At 38.1% G+C, this 23,252-nt stretch overlaps 1 protein-coding gene across 2 annotated transcripts in view; it reads left to right on the top strand.

The window, feature by feature from the left end:
* Positions 1-2,858: 2,858 nt before the first annotated feature.
* CCDC7 (coiled-coil domain containing 7) overlaps positions 2,859-23,252 on the top strand; it is a 71,789-nt gene continuing 51,395 nt past the window's right edge. The window contains exons 1-13 of one of the 2 annotated variants that reach the window (XM_064505805.1): positions 2,859-3,025; positions 3,517-3,660; positions 7,439-7,772; positions 7,889-7,966; positions 9,893-9,982; positions 12,077-12,097; positions 12,212-12,244; positions 12,754-12,932; positions 13,786-13,850; positions 16,660-16,731; positions 20,476-20,551; positions 21,710-21,740; positions 22,169-22,267. In XM_064505805.1, coding sequence (XP_064361875.1) covers positions 7,506-7,772; positions 7,889-7,966; positions 9,893-9,982; positions 12,077-12,097; positions 12,212-12,244; positions 12,754-12,932; positions 13,786-13,850; positions 16,660-16,731; positions 20,476-20,551; positions 21,710-21,740; positions 22,169-22,267 — 1,011 coding nt within the window. In that variant the 5' untranslated portion in view covers positions 2,859-3,025; positions 3,517-3,660; positions 7,439-7,505. The remainder of the gene's footprint in view (positions 3,026-3,516; positions 3,661-7,438; positions 7,773-7,888; positions 7,967-9,892; positions 9,983-12,076; positions 12,098-12,211; positions 12,245-12,753; positions 12,933-13,785; positions 13,851-16,659; positions 16,732-20,475; positions 20,552-21,709; positions 21,741-22,168; positions 22,268-23,252) is intronic. The other variant, XM_064505807.1, reaches the window with a different exon arrangement.

Genomic DNA, 23,252 nt, shown 5'->3' with positions numbered 1-23,252 from the left:
AGAGAACTAATTATAATGACTTTCAGGTCTCTTTTTTTTTTTCAGGAGAAGAATTAATAGCTGCTTAGAATCAATTTCTGTATATGTGTAATTGCATTTACTTTTCCCAACATTTGTTATTTTGTACTTAGGCAATGGTGACTCTTCCCTACTATACCATATTTATCCATCTATCTTGCAATATTATAATAGTTTCTACCAGTTTTCCCAATATGAACATCAGTCTTGGTGGTTTGTAGTCCCCGGGATCATCTTGAGAGCTGTTATGAAAGAACTGTAAAATTGTCACGTTTAACTTCCCTAAGACTCTTTTAGAGCTATCAGGTCCAGTATCACGATATTTTGGAGCACAGACCTGCAATTTGGCAGCAGAACCCCTCTGATATTAATGCTGTGAATTTGCTAGTTCTATGAAAACCATCAAATTTTGGCCAAGTAAGCCTCCAAAGAACAATTTCCATCTGCTCAGTAAATAGTTAGATTTCTCTTGCTTCTATCTGTAAGGTGTCCTATTTGATTATTGTTACTTTTACATACGAATCTTGTATGGCTTTTAAATTTTACAAAGATTCCATTTACATGTAGAATAGAATAGAATTCTCTATTGCCACATAGTTTCTGTATATTAATTAGATTCTTATTCTGCTGTATCTTGCAGGTGGTGTAGTCATCCAATCCTTACAACTGCTTCTATAGCTGTGCTCTTACTGCTCCTCACTGCTGGCTAACATAAAACCGAGACTAAGAATAATGCCTCACTGAGGTTTTCGTTCTTCAACCATGAGCACGTGGACGGTTTTCAGATGCAGTCTGACTGCAATACAAATCTGCTGGGCAGCTGCATATTAAAGAAGACAAAGGGAACTTGATTAGGAGGAGAAAACAAATGTAGAATGGCTAAGAAAGGAGGAGAAACTCCTCTGAGAGCGTGGAATTAAACCCATAATTCTTGGAGTCAATGTGTGCATCTGCCACCAGCAAATAGCTTTGAAACCAATGGCTACTCTGTATGACTTCTCTGACTTCTCTGCAAAGGAGACAGAAACAAATTACTGGGCAATTTTTTGTGCTGCAGATCTAAATGTTCCAGTATTGTTCAGAAACTATGAGATGTAAATATATTCTCTCTCTGTTTCAGCTCTCCAGAAATTTCATCATGTTTGTCTCTCTCTTTCTAAATGTTTGAGAAGTTACACTCATATGAAGGCAAACAGATAAAAATCCCAAAGCCCTATTTTAATGGAATGCTGAAGTTGTAAAGCTAAGGATTCATATTCTAAAAAAGTGTTGTCTGTGCAACCTTCACCTGGGGAACTTCTGCGCACACATTGGAGTGTGGGTCTTAAATATAAAGTCACTTGGTACTTTTTCTACAAGATCCCCACTTCAGTGCATGAAACAGATGATCCTCAGGGAATGAAGTTGTCTCTGATATTCCCAGTTCATTAGTTTTCAGAAGATGTAAACTGTGCAGTGAATGAGGTAGAAAAATGCTAGAACACTCACACCTTTACTAACTCATGTTGGACTTAGTTACGGCCTTTCCTAACCTGTAAGTACTTGACTGTGCAACAATAAATATTGAGATATATTTTACATGCAAGTTCAATACTTATACTATAGTCCATATTCCATGTATTATTACAAGCTGTTCGGCACAAGTATCTTTTCTTAAACTGAATAATCACAATCATCCATTTGCCTGGTTGCACGATCTGCGTCTTAAGGAAAGATATAGTATAACAAAAAGAGGATGGGTGAAATAAACATATACCACTGTAGATGTTTACATATGTTTTATTTTTAAAAATTAGCTACCCTTCTTTGCAAATTCTTACCCAATTTATTGTGTAAATTTTACTCTGTTTTATTATAGATATTATAATAGGGATAGGTTGTCTGTTTATTCAAGGATGAATTTGTCCTACTGGAGTTGTGCACTCTAGTGAAAATTACATGTACTATCAAGGAACACAAATTTAATTTTGTTTCAGTTAGTAAATTCATTGCACTATATTGTTGCATCTTAAGCTTCTCCTTGAATTTATGTTTGATCTAAGCAGGTTCTTTGTAACTGGAGAATTTTCCATTATAGAAGCTCCCTTGTGTGCTTAACACCTTTCCCACACACGCACACGTTTTAATAAAGCTCCAAAAGAGAATTCTGTCTTAAGTCCAGTGTATTGAAAAATTTCCTCTTCTCACAAGAAGGGGAGGAGATTCTTCTTTCACCTGTTAAAAAAAAAAAAAAGAAAGAAAGAAAATGGAAATGGCTTAAAAGGAACATTTCTGGGTTTTGCTTTTATTCAGTATTAATCACCACCTGTTGCCAGTATAAAAACTGGTAGTATCAGCATTGGAACCCACATACAATTGCACTTTGATCTTGGATTATTTTAATTAAAGCCTGAATCTCCAGTAATTACATAGCATAAACTAGAGTTGTCTGATGCTGGTGCCCAGATTGCTTGCTGCTGCTTTGACTGTAAGCACACATATATGAGTGCTCAACAAATAACGAGTACAACATTGTAGTATCTGGGTTGTCTGTATTTTGTTACACTACATTTAAAAATACAGCACCACATAATATCAATATAATACTTTAGCACGTTGTTCTTTTATTGTAGTACTAAATAGATAAATAGGCACATCCTCCGTAGAGAAATCTCGTTTCAGGTTTACTTGCCGCCCTAATTAGCACGCTAGTTACTTTGTTAACGACACTTTCTTTCTAACCGTCGCAGGCGATAAGCCAGCCCCCAGCTAAGGGAGCCGCGCCGCAGTCTCCCGGCCCGTCACGGCCCGCCCGCCAGGCGACGACCGTTGGGCGGAGCCGGCGGGGCGCGCGCCCGTTCGAACAGCCCGGGGGCCGTTGTGGGGCGCGGCCGCGCGCCCCCCTCCCCTCCCCCACCCCCGCGCAGAGCCAGACGCAGCGGCGGGCGGGGACAAGATGGCGCGGCCCCCAAAGTAAACAGCCCGCGCCTCCTCTCGGAGACCCCGCCGAGGCTGCCGCGCTGCAGAGGTGGGGCTTCCTCCCGACCTTTCCCTCCGCTGCGTCCTCATGGAGTGACAGCGGCTTGTGGGAGCGTGTTCCTCCCCTCCCTGCTCTGGCCGGCTGGGAGTCCCCCCCAGCGGCTGCTCATGCAGCACTTGTAACCACCCATAAAACCTTTACAGTGCTGCCGGGCCACGTTGAGTTGCCTTGCTGCTGTAGGTGGGGGTATCGTCAAAACCTCTAAGGGCTTTTTCAGCGATAATTATTATGCTGATAAAGCCATAATTAGAACCCCAGGCATGGTGGGGGAGTCTGCTGCTCCTGGTGTTGTACAGACATCAGAGGGAAGATAGACCCCACCAGTAAGTTACAAAAACAAGTGTTGCAGGGTTGTCTAACCAGAAGTATTGGGAAGGTGGTTGTTGACCTCGTCTGAGGGTTGGTGACTGCCCCAGAGCAGGTGCTATGTCAGGGCTCTCAAATGAGTACTATGTTCATCTGCTCTTTTTGTTTTTTAGTTCTGGATCAGATACCACCTGAGGAGCCACTGAGAAACATTTAAGAAGCTTTCCTGATGCAGGTACTACTATGAGACAGGACAAGGACAACCTCTCTTAGTTTCGAAATATTTCGATATTTGTGTAAACTACAGCAGTTAAAAGGTATTTTGTTAATTACTCATGGGAATGTGCCTGAATATGCATTGGGTGTGATGTGTGGAACTCGTTTTGTGAAAGATCAGAAAATAGATGTTTTCTCATCTTGCCCACCCTTAAAAATACTGAAAGAGGCCTTTTTCAATTATGGGTCAATATTGTCTTTACTGACTGAGGTTGTATTATTAATACTTTATTAAAACAATTGGAGTGAAGGGTGATAGTTTTTGACTGTGGTGTGATTGTCACAGGAGCCAGACTGAAAATGTCACAACTGAAAGTTCAACATTCAGATTAAATTAAAGGGAATTCTTATAAACTACAGAAAGGTAGCAGTTGATTTAGTTAGTTCAACCACTACCTCATTTTATTTAATATTTGAGTGTATTTGTTAATTTTTTAAGTAGGAAGGAGTTTCCATCTGCTGAGAAATGGTCATGTAAAATGAAAGTTTTAAAATACATATTTTTTGTCATAAGTATTTTTTTGCACTGTAATGTCAAGGTGTCTCCAGCCTTCCGTTAATAGAATTGTATTTTAAAATTCATGAATGCTTACAACTTACAGGAAGGTTTTCCACAAGTACAGAAATTGTGAATGCAATAGTGGCATTATATTCACACTAAAGACCCTGATTCATGCTAGTACAGTATAAAAGGACTAACCCCTTCTTTCCTATCACATTCCTTTGGTTTCTTTAAGCTATATTGTGATTTTTAGTTTAAAAGTCATTATAAGTGTTGAATAAAATTGAGGTTTTAAAAAAAAAAGTCTGATCTTCTGAAAAAGACAAAGAATAGGGATAGAAAACTTAATACTCTACAAGTTGCATCCTGACATAAGCCCAAAGGTGTTTTTATGCTGTGTGTTAAGTTATGGTGATCATAGAGATAGCTTAAAGCCAGTGTTGTCCAACCAAGTTAGAAAAGCCTAAGTGCTCATTTTTAGCACTTTAGGAAATGTGATCATCTTACGACATTTTGTCTTTAATCATTCTAGAGTTGTATTTTAGCTTCTAATTTTTGACTTGGTTATAGAAAAAGATCTATATGTATCCTCAAGTGTACTGAACCCTTTTTTACTACTGTCATAGCATTATTATTTTTTCTTACCTAGGGCTGTGAAAAAATTTGCTTTTGAACGTGCCAGAAGTTATTTTGAACCAAAGTAAAAGTATATAATCCTCCTGTGTTCTTTGCTTTATTTTATATGTAAATACATATATGTACACTATGCAATAACTTTCTTCTGAAATGTTTTATGTTTTGTCTTTTGTATTCAATTATTACAGATATATTGTTATTACAAAACTGATACTCTTAAAAGGAAACATTGTATTTTCTTGCTTACCTGTTTTTCTTTATTTTTGTGGGGTTTAAAAGTAACACCACAGCATCACATTCATCATACTGATTTGATTTCTTTAATACTGTATCAGGAGCTGGATTTAACTTTTTCAGCATCATAAATCTGACCAGACTGTGGTGGGAAAGATCAGAACGTGACATAATTTTTATTATGTACATAATGAAATGCCTCTTCGTTAGATTTTCTCTGTTTAATCTCTCTTCAGTGTTTTCTTAGAATTCAGACTAAAAAATGTATCAGCTTACTGTAAGGATATGTACCAACCTTATTTCTTTCCATTATTTTTATAGGGAGCCTTGAAAGGCAGTTCATATGACTGAATGTAGGTGTCTGCACTAGCAGAGACTGACTCACGTCCATTGACTATTGACTTAATTTGTATCGAATAAAAAGGAAGTCTAGTGTCACCAGCTTATATGCAGGCATTTGTAGTACAGATACCACACTGAGTCAGCCTAGTTTAGTTGTTCATATGGGATATCAGCAACTGGGTGGGGTTATGTATGTTGTAGGATAGATCCATGAGTTGCTTTTGAACACAGTGGTTTTTAGTAGAACTTTTGATTCTGGATTGCTAGGGGGTGGAAATATGTGTCAGAAGAAATTCTATATATACCAGTTTTGTATTCTTCCTCATTTATTTTTTACTAGCCATTATTGAAGGTGCAGCATAGTAGTGATTATATACGGTATAGCAGTTACGATCTAATTTTGGAAGGCTTGGTAGATTTGCAGAATATATACCTCTTTAGACAGATTTGAGTGAAACCAAAATAAAAATGAAGAGATTTGTCTGTGATAAAAATGGCAAAAATTGCAATATACTCTAATAGCAGAGATCAGAAGCAGTTTTGTCATATTTGCATATGAAGTTTTTATACTACAGTAAGCATTTCAGCGAGTCACAGGAGAGGTCCTTTATATGTGCATTTTACACTGTGATGGTAACAGGAAAGAGCTGGCTGCTACTGTAGGAAATGTGACTGTAGTCACATCTTTCCTTCCTTGGTTTTCCTTCATTTTCTACATGTTTTTCATTAACGGCTGCTTTTTATGTCTGCTTTGGGCAATTCTCAACAGCACAGAATTAATGTATTAGTGGTTATATCAGTGTGCTTTACTGTAGTACTTCTGGTGTGTGGTACTCCTTTAGGAGAAAATTACCAAGAAAGTTACCATTCTTACTGCATCTCTAGCCTTCCTCAAATGATTATGTCTTCTTGCAAACCAATACTACTAAGTTATAGTTTCATTGTAATCTTGTTTGTGAAAACAGTACTCCCGTCTGGCTAAATGCAGGAGAAAAAACAAAAGGTAATGTTTTTGTTTGCCTATGCTAGTGAGTTTTGTGTTTTGCTTTGCTGCCTGACTTTCTGCCTTAAATACAGACTATAAAATGAACATCATATCCCTTGCAAAAAAAAGAAGAAAAAAAAACCCTTCTCCAGCTAGTTTTATTTACTTGTGAGTCCTGACAATGCAATTTTAAGGCTTCAGATGGTAGCTGAGAGCTATCTAAATTTTTTTCGGGAAATAAAGGCTTAATTATTTCATGCCTTGAACCTGAAAAACTGTAGTTGGCACATCTGTAACTTAAATCAGATCTATCTTTTGGATCAAAGGCAGCTGACAGTATATATTCACTATTTGCAGTGTAATATTTCAATTGCCATTGTGAAAAATGACAGTTTTACAAATCACAGTTAAATTTTTGTTGTAGTTTTTTCCTCTTCCTTAGAAAAACTTTTTATTCTTTTATTGCAAGGTCAACAAGAACTGTTTTCTCTTTATATTTTTTTAGTTTGAGATTCACAGGCACATTTATTTTGATTGGGCAAATGTAAGGAACTAAGGAAAGTTTAATTAACAATAGAAGAACGCTGGAAGATCATACCAATTAAAGAAAATATTTATGTCTTTAAATTATATTGGAAAAACAAAAAAGGAAGTGAATTTAAACATAAGCAATTTTATACTTGTGGAAATTTCCTGAGGCTCAGCAGAATTTCAGGAGTCTATTTGTAGAACCTCTTGAAGTCTGGTGACCAGTATTGCACAAGTTTTGATTGATTGTTTTTGATCCCTGTTTTGATTGAATATTTTATCATAATTGCCTCTAAAAGCAATTATTACATGCTGTTCACTGTATCATTTTTAGAATGCTTCAATAAAAGCCTCAGGTTCTTACCTTGTTGCTTTTTACTAGAACAGCAAATGACACAGTAGAGAGTAGCTATATGCATGTTGCTAGATCAGTGATCAGATCTGTTAAATGTCATGTGCATTCTGTAATTTTTGTTGTAAATTAACTATTTGCCTTTAAGCAAAATAATTGTTTGTATAAATAACTATAGATAAATCTTAATTAGCAATTGCATATATTTTTTCCCTAATTGTCCTGTTCTTTGACTCTTAGGGCCACATCCGGCTTGTTTCCTGTAGGTTTGGAAAGCACCAATACCAGCAGGAAAGCGAGAAAGGAAATGAAATCCAACACTACTGTAGAAACAAAGAAAGAATCATCTGTTATCCAGAAGGGTTCAGTTTCATTACCAGGTTTATCTTCTAGTCATGTGAAGAGAAAAAGTAAAAAACAGTTCTCAGAAAATGTTAATGAACCTATGGTTTTAAAACCAGTAACTCTAGTGGAATCTTACTTAGATCAGTCCTTACAGATTTCATCTCTAAACAAAGATGGTATGCTGGATGAACTGCAGATGCTAGGTGATATCACTAAACATCTAAATCAGGTAGTATTTTTCACCAAATTATAATTTTAAAATTCTAATTAAAATATTTGTACTTTTTAAAGATACTTCTTAGTTTAAGAGATTTTTCCCCTAATATAGTTACTATTTTCTTGCAGATTATAAACACATTGGAAAATATCTATAAAAAAGATGTTGAAGTGAAAGAGGAAGAAGATGTACAAGAAGACTCAAGTGTATGTGTAATAATGTTTTGATAAACGAGAGATTTTGTAACATATTACTTAGAATTGTGATACCACTTTAAGTGACAGTTTTAATACTATTCATAGCTCACAAAACTATTCTACATCTATTAATAGAAATAATTTTTTTTGATAAAATTACCATCATGGGTAGATCTTTAGTAACAGGAAGGGGTAAATGCTGATATAATTAATAGAATTGTGTGCCCTAGAAATTGATTCACCAGGTATTGAGGATGTAATTCTACATGGTTCTGACCGTTAATACTTTCTCACTGAAACTACAGTTGGTTTCTAAATACAGTTTTTGCACTGATGTAACTATCTGTTTTATAGATACCTCTTATTGCACCTGAAATAGATGCCAAAGCGCCAAAGAAAACATGTCTGATTGGCTTATTTAGTCATTCTAGCACTTAGAGTATTCACTTTTGGGAATCACAGATTGAACACCTAATTCTGCCCAATTTCTTATTTAAGAAGTTTAGACACTTAAGTCAGTATTATGAATTCCATTCTTGAATCCAGATGTATGCTTGCTAGGAGCTGTAGCATTATTCATTATATTGTTGAAGTCATTGTCATTGGCCCTGAATTCTTTATACATATATTCTTCCACATCTAAGTATGGAGTAGTGAAAATAGATTCAGATCTCATGTTTGAAATATTTAATGCCCCTGGAACTACAGATTCAGATACCAGGAAGTTTACTTCAGTTGGTGTTTCCTGATTCAGTAAATAAAATAACACACATGTTAATTAATATAAGTTTGCGAAGGGAGAAACCAGTGGTTTCAGGTAGTAGTGATCAAGCCAAGCAATAGAAGGGTTTTGTGCCAGAAGTCACACTTTTACTTAGGTAACCCAGAGAAATGTGTTAGGAGTTTCTGTGATGAATTTTTAGGTCTTTGTTAATGTGAAAAATATAAAATCTATAGAAATAAATATCAGAAAAAGACACAGAAATAGTAGCTATGATAGGAAATAGTAGCTATAAGAGAAAACAACATAGAAATAGTTTGTGGATATGAGATTAGATTTGTTGATGACAAACTGTGCCGAAGGCAGAGTCAATGCCCAGTCCTCTTTATAGTAATTGATAAATCAAGGAATTGTTCCAGAATTTGATTCATTACTTGGCTTGGCCATTGATCTGTGTGTGGAAGATGAATAGAAGAAGCCAGGAACGGGATGAAAGATCTCACCAGAAGTGAGGCATAAATTGCAAGTCTTAGGTAATACTGATAGTGGTCTGTGGTCTTTATTCTATTGAAAAGGTGTATTCATCATAGAGTGTTTTTATATGGAATACAGTGATTTGGTCTCTAGTCGCAAGAATAGCTGTGTTATATGCAGATTCAGGCTATTCTACAGTGAAGTCAGTAGCAGCTGGTGGCCATGGCTGGACTGGAATGGTAGATAAGAAGTTTGATATAGCTTAGCTTACCTTAACTGTGTGTATGTTACCAGGTTTAATGTATACAATAATTTATGTGACTAATAAAATTTCTGGGAGACAAGAGAGAGTGTTTTATAATGGCAAAGTGACCAGCAAGAGGCAACGTCAAGAACTTCTACATGGGATCTTCTGTGGAGGAGAGAGTGCTGTTCTGACTTTTGAGCTCATTGTTAGGACCATTTGTATCTGCTTGAAAGTAATCTGGATGGTCAATAAGTTGTAGGGCCTGAGCTGGACAGGAGGACAGGAAATTGAAATTATAGTCTCTGTGCTGTTTCCAGGATTTGGCAGAAGGGACATGGATGAAATGGACCAAACTTGCAGGTGGCATGGATGATCAGAGGAACTTGGAATGCCAGAGGGAGTGAACAAAATTAAGAAGTGTGGACACACACTGAATTGGGGAGAGTCTAGTTAAAATGTACAGAAAAAAAGTAATGCTTTTTTCTTTTAACAGCAGAAAGGTTGTGAGGATATGACGGAGTCACTGCTGTGTTTCTCAACAATCTCATCTCAGTTAGAAGCATCATTTGATGAAGAAAGAGAAGTATGTAATGTGAAACTTGTTTCTTAAATTTATCTTCATTACTTTGTAACGAGATTTAAAGAACTGTGTCTACAGGTTTCTACTTGTGGAAAGTGTTTACAGTTCTGCAGTCAGGATGTTTTTTATGCCAAGTATTTTGAAAGAGTGAAAATTCATAGCAGAAATAACATTCAGAAAAGCAGAAATTTCTTATGTGTAATTTTTACTTTTCTATCATCCAGTTTCCTATGAGCTATAAGAGTTATCTAACTTAAAAGAGTTATCTAACTTAAAAGAAAATGTTTACTACTACTTTCTTTTTTTTCCTTGATATAGCTGTTTTTCCACAGTCATAGCAAAAGGGAAGAGATCATTATTTATTCTAGCCTGACTTTCTTGAAAATGCAGACCTAAGATTTTCCTCCAGTTACTCTCTGTTGAATCCATAATCTTTGACTATTGTGTACCTTACAGAAAGACATTGTTCCTAATCTAAGACATCAAAATACAGACAGAATGTCATATTTTTGTTCATATATGTTCTTTTGTCAATACACTTACTCTGGGAGATTTTTGAGGGGTACAGGAACTATTTGCACAGCCAGACCTCAGAAGGGGCAGAAAGGCAGACATTTTCTAGGGGCACAGTGAGAATTATATGGAGTTTTTATAACCCAGAAAGCCACTGCCCTAAGCCTAGGAGAAAAGACCTGTTCCACATGGGTAAAGAGTATGAGGGATATTTTCTAATAAATCTCTCATTTCTATTATGTCTTGCTCTAAGCCTTTTCTTTCTTTTTTTTCTTTTTTGTTACCTCTTCTTATTTTTGTTCATGTAAAGCTTGCATCTGGAGTTTAACAGGTCCTTTTGTGTTTTTGGGATTATTATTGTAAGAAAAAAGATAAAAGCAGTTCTGTCTCAAAACTGTCTGCCTTGGGGGCCTGTCACAGTCATATGAAATACAAATTGAGTGATTGTCCATGCGGCTCATGGTTTTACTTATTTTCTGGTTTTATTCTGGAGCACGTGTTTTGGGTCAGCATGTGGAATAAGCTTGAATTCAACCCTCCTCTCAGCTAGGGAGCCTGGATATGGCCCAAGTGGTTTATTTTCACAGCCCAACCTGATCTGGTGGCCCTACCTGTCACTCAGCACTCCGTGTTACGTTGCCTTGGTTGGGGTATCCCACTACAAAATCCTGTGGTTGATGGACTGAGACAGTTCTTATTAATGCTGTCAAGGCAGTGACACCATGGTACATTCTGAAATAAAAACGTAGAGTTAACACTGATCTTCACAGCTTCATAAACCTTTCCACAGCTTTATACAGGGATGAATTTCACCTTTTGTCCTTTCTGAGTGATGAAAGGTTTTGGATTTAGAGGTGGGGTTTTTGATGAACTTGTCTCACTTTCTTCTCATAATACATAGGTTGATGGAAGTGGTAAGTCTAATACCGGTAAAGGTATTTGCCTTATGTCTGTGTTTTGATTAATAATAATTGGGAGATTGGGGGATCTAGGGCATGCTTCATATTCAACTATTAAAAAAAGTGTGAGAATACGCTTTCCCTTAAAAAAAAAAAAAAAAAAAAAAAATCTTTGAGTTTTCAGTATTCTTTACTTTCCTCTGTGTGTTTTTTTTTTTTTTTTTTAATTATCTAACTAGATACTATCTTACACTTCCCCCGCCCTAGGGCTGTATTCTGTATTCTTTTTTCATTAATTTAAAAACACACAAAACTTGGTATCAAAAGCTTGGGCATGAAGATGTGGATTAAAACATTGATTGAAATATTATCTATAATATGTACTTTGCTCCTTTAGAGCAAAGCAGTGTGTTGGTTTGGCTTTTTTGGTGGGTTTTGTGTTTTAGAAAAACAGCTTTTCTTTTCATATGTTGCAGTAAGCTGACATTGAATTCTGTCTTTAGTTGTTGTAGTAGCACAGATGTCCGATTCTAACAGAAATGAGGACATTGTCTAATGATAGATTATCCCTAAAACTGTATAATGTGTAAATATGTAACTATATAAGGTTTATTTAAAGTACTTACTATCAATTCTTGGTTCTTTTTTTTTTTCATTCCTTTCCCTCCCCCACCCCCCCTTTCAGATACTGGAATCTTTGGCTAAGGTAAGAATTTGTTTGGTTTGCTATGTTAAAAAAAAAAAAATTATCCTTTTGTTTCAGACTAGGAGCTTAATTTGTTAGTGACTGATAATCACATTTTTTGTTTTTGTTTTTAAGTGGTTTGGAAAAGAAGCCCAACTGATGGAAGAAGTAAGTCAAACCGTGACAGTTGTTGGCTTTGTCTCTGTTTTGATAAGTAGTAACTGGAAGACAATGAGAGTCTAAATGATTTTTTTTCATATTTACTTGTTAATGCTATTGATAGATCATGTGTTTTACTAGATGTTGAACCTTTCTATGAAAAGATTATAAAACCATGTTTTATGCAAAAAGTTCTATATTAACTTAATCTTTTGCATAATTTGTAATTTACTTTCATGATATTTTATCAACAACACTGGAGAACATTCATTAATCTATTTACCTTCATGGTAAACATGAGCAGAAGTCAGAGGATTTGTGATTATTTACTGCTAATTACAAAAACCCCTTGAAAGCTGATGGAAGTTGTCTAAATAGTTTTGCAATAAAATGCTGGTATTCCAAAAATTTATACCTTTGGTGGATGTGAGAAAAACATACACTTGATGCTGCAGCTTTACTGAATAGTCAATAGATATATAAGTACTTGAGTATTTCACTGTCTGATTATATTTTAGCTAGGAGAAGAAGAACATGCTGCAGATTCTGTACTTCCTATGGCTGACAAAAATATACTGGAAGGCATTTCTAAACTGACTCTATGCATCCAGAGGCTTGAAAGACTGAAGAGTTTTATTCAGAATCTTCCAGGGCATGCTCCTCCTTCTGTAGTAAAGCAAGAAGTTAAGAAAGACCAGTAAGATCACATTTAGATTAAATCCAAATCTAAAATGTGTGTGTGTGATGTAAGTTAAAAAGAAAGATTGTAATAAGATTATGCAATAGAGAATGTACAAATACAGAGGGGAAAAAAAACCCATTTTTTTCTGGAATCCAGAGAAATGATAGAACTGCATTTTGAAAGTCTGAGAGAGAGTGTATTAGTTTTAGCTTATATAAAAAGCAGAAATAGTAAGAACACTTCAGAATTATGTAATTAATGATATTTGTATAGAGGAGAAATTGAAGTGGAAATTAAATACTTTGAAGAATGCTACTTAATTGCAGTGAATAGTGTGTAGATCTGGCTATCAAAGTGTTTGAGATACCCTCTTTGAAGTAAAAACAAAGTCCTGACTGCTTCTGGCTATTAAAAATATTGTGATAGGCAGGAATGAGGAGGATTTAACATAATTAGACTTCAGACTTAGTTATTTATATGGGAAGGGATGGGTTAACCACATTTGTTGGAAATCTCTTAGCTTCTGACTGGTTTCCTGGGGGTCCTGTGAACAAATGCAGGGTAATAGATAAGGAAACAGATAAAATGGAGGAAGTGAGAGTGCATAGGCTACCCTGGAAGTCTGAGCCACACAGACCCAACGCTATTAATTTTAGCATGGGTTTGGAAGGTTCTGCATGTAAACGAAAGATTGTGATTATCCAGAGAGTCAGCAGGGAATAGAAAACACTGCAAGTTCTTAGAGCATTGTGTTTTTTAGCTTATGGTGTAACAGCTCATGCTTTTATCTCTAGAAGTTCCTCATTATGTTCCTTGCAAGATAACTGTCCCCTCAGTACTCAATTTGAAGTAATGTACATTTTAACAGGGAAAAGAGAAGAAAATTGAGTACTGTCGTGTCAAGTCATAAAGACCCGAGGACTGTTTTAGAAGGTGAGAATGTTATCTCTGAATTTTTGAAAGGCAGTACATTTTAAGGCAGTGATTTTATTCACATAAGATGCTGATAATAACAAATATAATGAGATGTCTGTATTGTTATTTGAAAAAAATGCAAAATATACAAAGTCATGGTATATGTGCACAAATCTTCAGATTTGACCATAATGGTAGGTTGAACTGTAGCACTGATATCCATAAAAAGCCATTATCCCAGATTCGGTATTTTTAGCAGGCGCTTCTTATGCAAACTTCTGTCCCAACACTAACTTCTTGGGACCAGTGTTTTTATCTGAAGTTAATCACAGAATTGTTGAGTTTGGAAGGGGCATCTGGAGTCTGTCTAGTCCCAACCCCCGTGTTCAAAGCAGGGTCAATGAGAACAGGTTGCCCAGGGCCAGGTCCAGCTGGGTTTTGAATATTTCCAAGGTTGGAGACTCCACAGTCTGTCTTGGCAACTTGTTCCTGTGTTTGACCACCCTTGCAGTGAAAAAGTTTTTTCTTAAGTTTAAAATGGAATTTCTTGCACTTCAGTTTTTGCTCCTTGTCTCTTCTTCTTTCACTGGATACTGCTGAGAAGAGTCTGGCTCCATCTTCTTTACTCCCTCCCATGTGTATTTATGCACCTTGATAAGATCCCTCCTGAGCCTTCTCTTCTCAAGGCTGAAGAATCCCAGCTCTCTCAGCCTCTCCTTATACGTCAGATGCTCCAAGCCCTTAATCATCTACATGGCCCTTCACTGGACTTGCTCCAGTATGTCCATGTCTGTCTTGTACTAGAGAGCCCAGAATTGGACCCAGTGCTCCAGATGTGGTCTCAGCAGTGCAGAGTAGAGGGGGGATAATAACCTTCCTTGACCTGCTGGTGATGCTCTTCCTAATGCAGCCCAGGATGCCATTCATCATCTTTGCAAGGGCACGTGGCTGGTTCATGTTCAGCCCCAGGACCCTCCAAGTCTTTTTCTGCAAAGCTGCTTTTCAGCCAGTCAGCCTTCAGCCTGTGCTGGTGCACAGGGTTATTCCTCTCCAGGGGCAGAACTCTGCACTTTTTGTTGACCTTCATGAGACTACTGTTGACCTATTTCTCCAGCTTGTCGAGGTCCCTCTGAATGGCAGTACAACCATCTGGTGTATCAACAATTCTTCTCAGTTATGTGCCATCTGCAAACCTGCTGAGGATGCACTGTCCCATCATCCAGATCATTAATGAAGATACTAAACAGTATTTGCATCTGTATCAGTCTCTGGCATACATGGCTAGTGACTGGCCTCCAGCTGGACTCTTGCCTTTAACAGCAACCTTCTGAGCTCAGTAGTTCAGACAATTTTCAGTCCACTTCACTGGCCACTTATCTAGCCCGTACTTCATTGGCCTGTCTATGAGGATGTTAGGGGAGATAGTGTCAAAAGCCTTACTGAAGACAGGGTAAACAACATTCACTGTTCTCCCCTCATTCACCAAGCTAGTCACTTCACTGTGGAAGGCTACCAGGTTGGTCAGGTATGACTTCCTCTTTGTAAATCCATGCTAACTACTCCGAATCACCTTCTTGTCCTTAATATGTTTGGAAATAGGATGATTTGCACTATCACCTTCCCAGGGATTGAGGTGAGGCTGACTAGCCTCTAGTTCCCCAGAGCCTCCTCTTTGTGATTCTTGAAGATAGGGGTAGCACTTGCTTTCTGCCAGACCTCAGAAGCCCCCCGTTGGGATTCCTGAAGGTAAATCTTGCTAGTAAAGACTGAAGTGAAAAAGGCATTTAGTACCTCTGCCTTTTTTGTCCTTTGTCACCAGATCCCCCACCTCAGTTAGCAGCAGGCTCACATTTTCCCTAGTCTTTCTTTTGCTGCTGATATATCTGTAGAAGCCCTTCTTTTTGCTGTTCATTTCTTGACACATTCAACTCTAGGTAGGCTTTGGCTTTCCTGACCCTGCATACTCAGACACTGTCTCTGTTCCTCCCGGATCACCTGACCCAGCTTCCACCTTTTTATATTTTCTTTCTATGTTTGACTTTTGTCAGGAGCTCCTTGTTCATCCGTTCAGGCCTCCTGCCACCTTTGCTTGACTTCCTGGCTATTGGCCAGTCTTGAGCTTGGAGGAGATATCCTTGACAATCAGTCAGCTTTTCTGGGCCCTCCTTCTCTCTGGGATCAGATCTCATGGGATTTTTCCAAGCAGATCACTGAACAGGCTGAAGTCAACTCTCCTGAAGTCTGGGGTTGTGATCCTGATATTGTTCCCTTCTCTCAGAATCCTGAACTGCACTGTCTCATGGTTCCTGCAGGCAGAGCTGCCCTCACCTTAACATCCTGACCAGCTTTTCCCTGTTTACAATTACCAGGTCCAGCACAGCCCCCTTTGGCTGTGCCCCCTCTTCGGCTGCCTGTGTCAGGAAGCTGTCATCAATTCACTCCAGAAACTTCTTGGACTGCTTGTGCTCTATGATGCCTTTCCAGTAGATATCGGGGTGGCTAAAGTCCCACATGTGGACCAGGGTCTGGGAACATGAGGCTCCTTACAGTTGTCTGAAGCTGCATAAACTAATCTGTCACAACCAGTGAGCAGAATTTACTCAAAAGCTTAATGCCAGATCCTAAATTTCTGCAAGAAGGTGGAACAATCACGTAATGCTGCCAGTTTGTCTGTCACAGATAGCATTACCAAACTTGTTCTCAGTTTTGTGAGTTAGTGATATAAATTAAATGCCAGATCTTCTTTTATTTTCTCTGAATTATGAAGAATTGATACCAAATTTCTTTTAAAAACAAAATGGACAGTGATAAAAATACTGTTTTTCAGATCTTGTAATGAAGCATGGAACTGAGGATGTGATTAGTATGACACAGCTCTTTGATGAGGATGCACCAACACGTAAGGGCTAAATCTGCTGAAGCTTTGCTGACATGTACATGTCAGTCAAACTAGTTTATATCATGAAAATTGAAGTTCTGTCCTGTCATGCTATTTACCGTTCTGCTGAATCCCAAAGAGATAAGTAAAGTTCAAGGCAGAAGGTTTTAGATCTTTTTAGCTGAAGAGAGAAGAGACAGAGAAGGGGGTGGACAAGATGAAACGGCAAAATATATATAACCAACTGCAGGTTTTGCCTTTAAAACCTCTTTTGGAGACTGTCATGCCTTTTGAGATTGAGTTTGGCCCCTGGGTTGGCAATAATTCTTCACCAGATTTCAGTCAAAAGAATAATAATTCCTGCAGTCCCTTTTTCCTTTGTTTTCCCTTGTTGCTTTGTTTTCATTTGTTAGATACCTCAAATCAAAGGAAGTATCAGCATTTTAGTTGTTCCAAAGATCTCAGGACATATGGCTCATCCTCGTAGGAGCATCTTTGAGGGTTTATTTGAAGTTTATTAACTGTTCTCCTTAAAATACCTCACCTTTCTTTCCTCTCTACTGCCAATACATGCTTCACAGGCACGCGTGCTCTGTTTCCACTGGGATTGTTCCATTTTAATTTGGAATTTTTAAGAAGTTTCTTTGATAGAGCTGACTTGGCTATCCTGTACTTTTTTTTCTTTTTCCTTTCTTTCTCTCTCTCTCTCTCTTTCCCCCCCCCCCCCCTTCCCCTGCGGCTTTGTTTCAAGAACAGTTTTTCAGGAGGGTTCGTTAGTCAGGAGTTCTTTAAGAAAGGTGATTGGTGACCTATTCTCAACTCAGGAAATGTGGGTGATCTAGGTGAATCTAGTAACACTTACACTGAGTTCATGAGGAAAATTTGTTCATGTTTTTTAACTGTTTGGACACTTTGCCCTGAAAGTGACATGACACAGAAAACATGTGATCAACATGAAAAGGTAGGCCAAAACTAGTACCAGTATAGTGTTTGCCCAACTGCACTTAAAATTTTTAAGAAAGTGTCATTGGTAGGAGAAGTTATTTCAGGCAGAAGCGTCTCCCTTGTCATTATCTGTATTACTGGGTAGTATTGAGATTCTTCACAAAGCAAGATGCTTAGTTCCTGGACGCAGTGCTCTAACTCTTCTTTCTAGTACTCGAATAATTAGAAATATCAGTTCATTCTGTACAGTTCATTAATTGGAATAATTCTGGACACCGTAGCTATGTCTACATTAGAAAGTAACTTGATGCACAAGAAGCAGATTGCTGTTGCTTCTTAGATGTTATGTACTATAATCTGTTAACATTTTGGGACCATATATCTCAAAAGAAGTAGGTTCAAGAGATTAGCTATGACTTTTTGAGGCCTTTTGGCCTTTGACAACTAGTAGTCAGTGGCTAAACAGTTTGAGATGGGTAAGTCTGTCATGGGTTAGTTGGTGAAGAAGGTCTTTGAGAACATTTTCCAAACCCATTTCCTTTGCACAGAGCATGTAGGAGATCATCCGGGTCCTTATTCCTCATAGATTCTCAGAATGACTGTAGGCTGTTGATGGAATCCACATTCTCACCTTGTGCCCGTTTCACAAGGGCACCCACTAAGTTGTCAAGAAGGGCTTGGTGGGCCTCCAAGGCAGACTTCCCGATATCTCAGCAAGCTTTGCCTGAAGGATTCATGATGCCTATGTCATCTGCCACTCTGGCCCCCTAATCAAAAGGGATGCTGGTATCTTCTTTGCAGTGAGGGTCAGAATCATCTACAGTGTTCAGGTGGCATTGTCTATTGTGGGAGATGTTGTGTATCTACTGTGCTGCTGGGTCATGAAGCTCAAAGCAATGATGGAGCCCACCACAGATTTCACTGTATTCTTATCAGTGTGGCAGTAGAGTCAGGGGTTGTTTGACTGTAAGACAGTGGGCCCTGTGTGGATACAAATATTCTCACTGCGCTTCAGATTATGGATGTCTGCTGTGTTCTGTATAACCTCTGCAAGGATGTAAGATGAGCCCTTCCCTCCAGTCGCAAATAGTGAGGAACACATTCTTTGACTTGCATCCTCTGCAAATGTTTAAGGAGCTCCTTTCTGGGATGCTGTCTCTTATTGCTGAGGGCTGTGCACACTTTGAAGTTCCAGGAATGGACTGAGTGAAATGGAGGAATATGGATTAACTGGGAATGCCTTTTTCCAGTGTGGGACTGTAGTGGGAGAATAGAAAGGATTTAGAAAGAATTGATTCCCAGTGTCTGTGCCATTTCTTTATACCCCAGTGGGAACATCTTTGTGCTTTACCATGGCTTGTGAGGCTTGCCAACTTCACGTGCTCAAACCCAGCAGTGCTCGATCCACGTAGACTATTTTCCCACTTTTGGGCAAGTACAATTCCCTGGCCCTCTCTGCCTGTTTGTTTGTTTTTGTCTATTTTTTTGGGGGGAGGGGGGAGATCTGTATTGTTTTAATGTGCAGCTTTGCCTGCTGCTGCCGAGCTCCCTGGAAAGCTCACAGGCCTTGGCATGAGAACATTAGAATGAAGCTGACAGGCAGCTGAGGAAGGACAGGAAGGGGGAGTTGGAGATTTTGCTTGCTTTCTGGTTTTCTAGGGAATGACAATAGGAATAGAAGCTTGATAAGGGCTGTGTAAGCAGTTGCCACAGCTTGGGTGTGTTAGACTTGATAAAGGCCAGATGGACAAGGACAGAGTCAGCTGATTAGGCCCAAAGGAGCTCCCTCACCAAGAAATCTTCTCTCCTGCCTCTACCTCAGTGAGACAAGAACTTAGATCCTGTTCATTCCTCCTCATTTTTAGCTTTCAGGTGAAATCCTCCATATTTTCCTGTGCCTAGGAAAACAGTTTTTGCTTGAAACTGTTCAGTGACCATACCTTTCCAGCCTTATTTTGGGCCAGCAATGAGCCATGGACTGTAGCCCAGAATATCATGTGTCATGGTCCTAGAAACACTCTCTGCCTCTGCACTTGAAGTGCTCGGGGACCATGTTCTGTGCTTGTGTTTTCATAGCACAAAGGCTAAAATTAGCTTTTCAGAAATGGCCTGTACCCTTCCAGCCTTACTGTGGGCCACCAGTGCCACATGACCCAGATTCTCTTCCAATTCAAGAGAGTGAGCAGTTAGGAAGGCATTTAGATTTAGGCAAAGACAAGTAATCTGAATGGGGGGAATAGCTTCAACTAAACAGAACTGTATGGCTTTCAACTTGTAAGGAGATGAACAGGTAGAGGCATAGGATGACTAGGATGACTAGCATGATGACAGTTTCGAGCCAGGAATAACTGCCTTAGACAGGCAGTACTGGCCAAATTTTGTTAAAAGGGCAAGCACAATGACTGGGATAATGGGAGCTAGAACCTGCTGCCACAGCATGTTCTCCCAGTGTGACCTGGAGAGAGTCGCTTCATACCTGAAACGTATGGCAGTGGTCAAGGGCAGAGGTCTTCCTGAGGACTGGGCCAACTCTCCTTTTCCTTGTCTGATCCATCAGTTGCTGCCTGGGAGCATAGTTTGGCAGCTCTAGAGAGGGATGGAAAGGCTGCAGGAACTGCCACCTCTGTGGAGCCTTCTGCTCCCAAACCTCACTAAACTGATATCGGGGTATGCCAAGAAAATCTCTGGCAATATGGTTGCTACAAGGCATCTCTGACACACACGCTGCAATCTGATTTGACTTAAATTTCAATAGTCTTTTTATATACATACATATATATATGTATATATGTCCTTGATACATCTGTTTTTTCTGTGCAGAAACTTCTGAATCAATGAATACGCGCATATTAGAAATAGTGAAAGTATTTGAAAGACAAACAAACAAATTACAGAGGTAAGAATTGTTTCTAAGCAGATGGTTATGAGTGTTACTGGGCCTTAGAATGGTAGTAGAAGTGCATTATTTGTTCCAAATCATTGTAGTTATTTTATTATATTTTATACCCTGGATATTTTTCAGATCTGAAAGTCTTAGTAGGGCTTACTATTTAAGATTCCAAAGACTGCTGATGACAGTTTATAGAAGTTTCCAAAGCAATGGTACAGAACCTGAGATATTTTATCTAGTTTATAGGAAATAGAAATGGCAAAAAACTGAGGTTTCTGTTCTGTGGAATTGAAGTGTTAAAATTTCATGTGATCTCGTTGTTTTAGCCTAGTTAAAAAGATTTTACTTTCATAACTCTACATTTTAATAGTTTCTCTTTGTTGATTTGAATTTCTATAAAAATTAGAAGGTTGTTTTGGAATACCCTGATTGCATCAGCTTATTTCCTGATGGACAGCTGGCCTGTGATGAGATTTAGCCAGTTCTAAGATCAGTTATCAAAGATTTTTCTTAAGGGGGTGTGTGGGTGTAGGGGGGAGAGAGAGGGAGAGAGTAGGGGAGAATGAGAACTTCAGTGTTACTTTATGTACTGTTACTTAACTCATTGTTTCTGAACATTCTGCATCAAACCTTGGGAAAACTTACTCAAACTTACCTTTAGGTGAAGAAACCATAAGAAGGCAGATATCTTAATATTGATTTACAAACATAGAATGAAAAGAATGACAGTCTCAGTGACTAAGAGAGAACATATTTTGATGTTATTTGCTGCTTTGAATTGAAATTAAAATGTGAAAAATGAAAATTTTAAATGTGTTTTTTTTTTTTCTTTTGTGGATATCTTGTATCAAAAGGTCCTGGGTTTTCTCATTGTAGTACTTAACACTCCCCCATGTCATCCCAGAAAAAAGCTGTTTGTATACAGAAAACATTGGCTTGGAAAGTTGCTCTTTAAAACAGTTTTGCTGAGTTAAAACTCACATAAGCTGTCTGACCAGGAAATGCAATATTTCTAATGTGAAAACGTAAGCAAATACCTATGCAGTATTTTATAAAATACTATTTTTAATAGTTTAGATCACATGCAGTACCTTCTCAGTCAACAAGTAATGATGAAATATAATGTAAAAAGAGTCAGAATAATGTTATGCTTTTCTTTCTCAGAATTTCAAATGAACAAGATCTCCTGGAAGCTGTAAGTATACTATATTGTTAACAGCTTAACTTCAGACTTTATCAAATGTAGACACCTGCACTCAGATGTTTTAGATTAGGGGCAGGATTCATTTCACAGACTAAGGTGAAACTTTCTTCCATTATAAGGCAAAAAATTCCACATGAAAATATAGAACAGAGTTCTTAAATCCAACAGATGGCAGTCTCGAAATAAATCCTTTCTGGGACAGAATTAAGGCCTTGAACTCATTGAGTGCTGACTATCTCCATACAAGTGCTGTGTCTCTTTTCCCTAGTTTCGGAGAGCACAGCAATTTTTCCAAAATGTTTGAATTTTTCCAGTTTGCTAAGCATTTAAATATTTGGAAATCTATTTGTGTAAATTTTAAGCTGAAATCAGGTCACTTTGTTTCTTGTCATGAAATAATTCACCGTATCTATGTTTAGAAATATGAGAAGATAAAAAATGAATATCAGTTGCTAGCAGAAGAGAAACAGATAATGGAGGATGAATTTAAAAAAAAGAAAGAGGGAGAAAACCTAGGGGTAAGTATAACTGAAATTGTTTTAATCATATGAGAATAATCAAAATAGGTGTGTTCCAGAGAAAATCAGAAGTACTTGGAAGAAATACATATACGTGTGTGTGTGTGCATGCTTAGCCTGTTCTTACTCTTTCCTTGGTACTCATTTATCCAGACAGGATACTGAGTTAAACAGACCCTTGATCTGACCCAGTATAGGCATTTTTATATGAAGCCATTTGAAGTTTTGATGGCTGGTGAACACTGTGTGTGTCATAATCCTGACCTGAGAAAATTAAGAGGCAAATGTAGTAGAAGAAGAAAAGATTTTATGTCTTATTGGAATAGGCTGTCGTTCAGAATGGGTTTATCAGATTTGGGGATGTTTTAGGTTCTGTATTCTTCAGAATTCTTTACTGTTGGGTGTCTTGCCTCTTATGTCTGACACAAATGAGTTGGAGAAGTCTATTATTGAAGCTCAGGACTTCCTGCAATATACGCAGACCTTCTGAAAAGGAAAGGTGTTTTTCTCCTACATGCGGTCCTGTTCCCACTTTCAGGTTAAAGATTGCGTACTGTGCAGGTTTTGTATGCTACAAGCCAAAAAATAAGTTCTGATTCGTTTTGTTTACCGCATGTGACCAGGTAATGCTCTCTATGTTAGGGTGTATCATCACTACGGTGGCCTGACAAAGCAGTGTATATTTGACTGTCTGTAGCCTGGACTATGTAGTAGCCCGTAGTTTTTGTTTAGATCAAAGAACTTAATATGCAACTTCCAAGATTTTTAAGAACGGGCCTTTTTTAGCAAATGCTTAGTCAAGACCTGACTGATGTCAAATATCCAGATTGGTCACAATGCAGATAGTTACGATCTGTCAAACTGGAAACAGTTCTGCAACTGGAGCATGAATGGGACTGAACCTCTGAATTACAGGACACAAAATTGGAGGAAACGGAGAAATACTGAGATTTTCATTTAGAATTTGTTCAGGTGAACAGAAGTA

Source organism: Dromaius novaehollandiae, chromosome 2, assembly GCF_036370855.1.
Source record: "Dromaius novaehollandiae isolate bDroNov1 chromosome 2, bDroNov1.hap1, whole genome shotgun sequence".
NCBI classification, from domain to species: Eukaryota; Metazoa; Chordata; class Aves; order Casuariiformes; family Dromaiidae; genus Dromaius; species Dromaius novaehollandiae.
The sequence above is the reverse complement of the archived record's forward strand: the minus strand, read 5'-3'. Positions and strand labels throughout refer to the sequence as shown.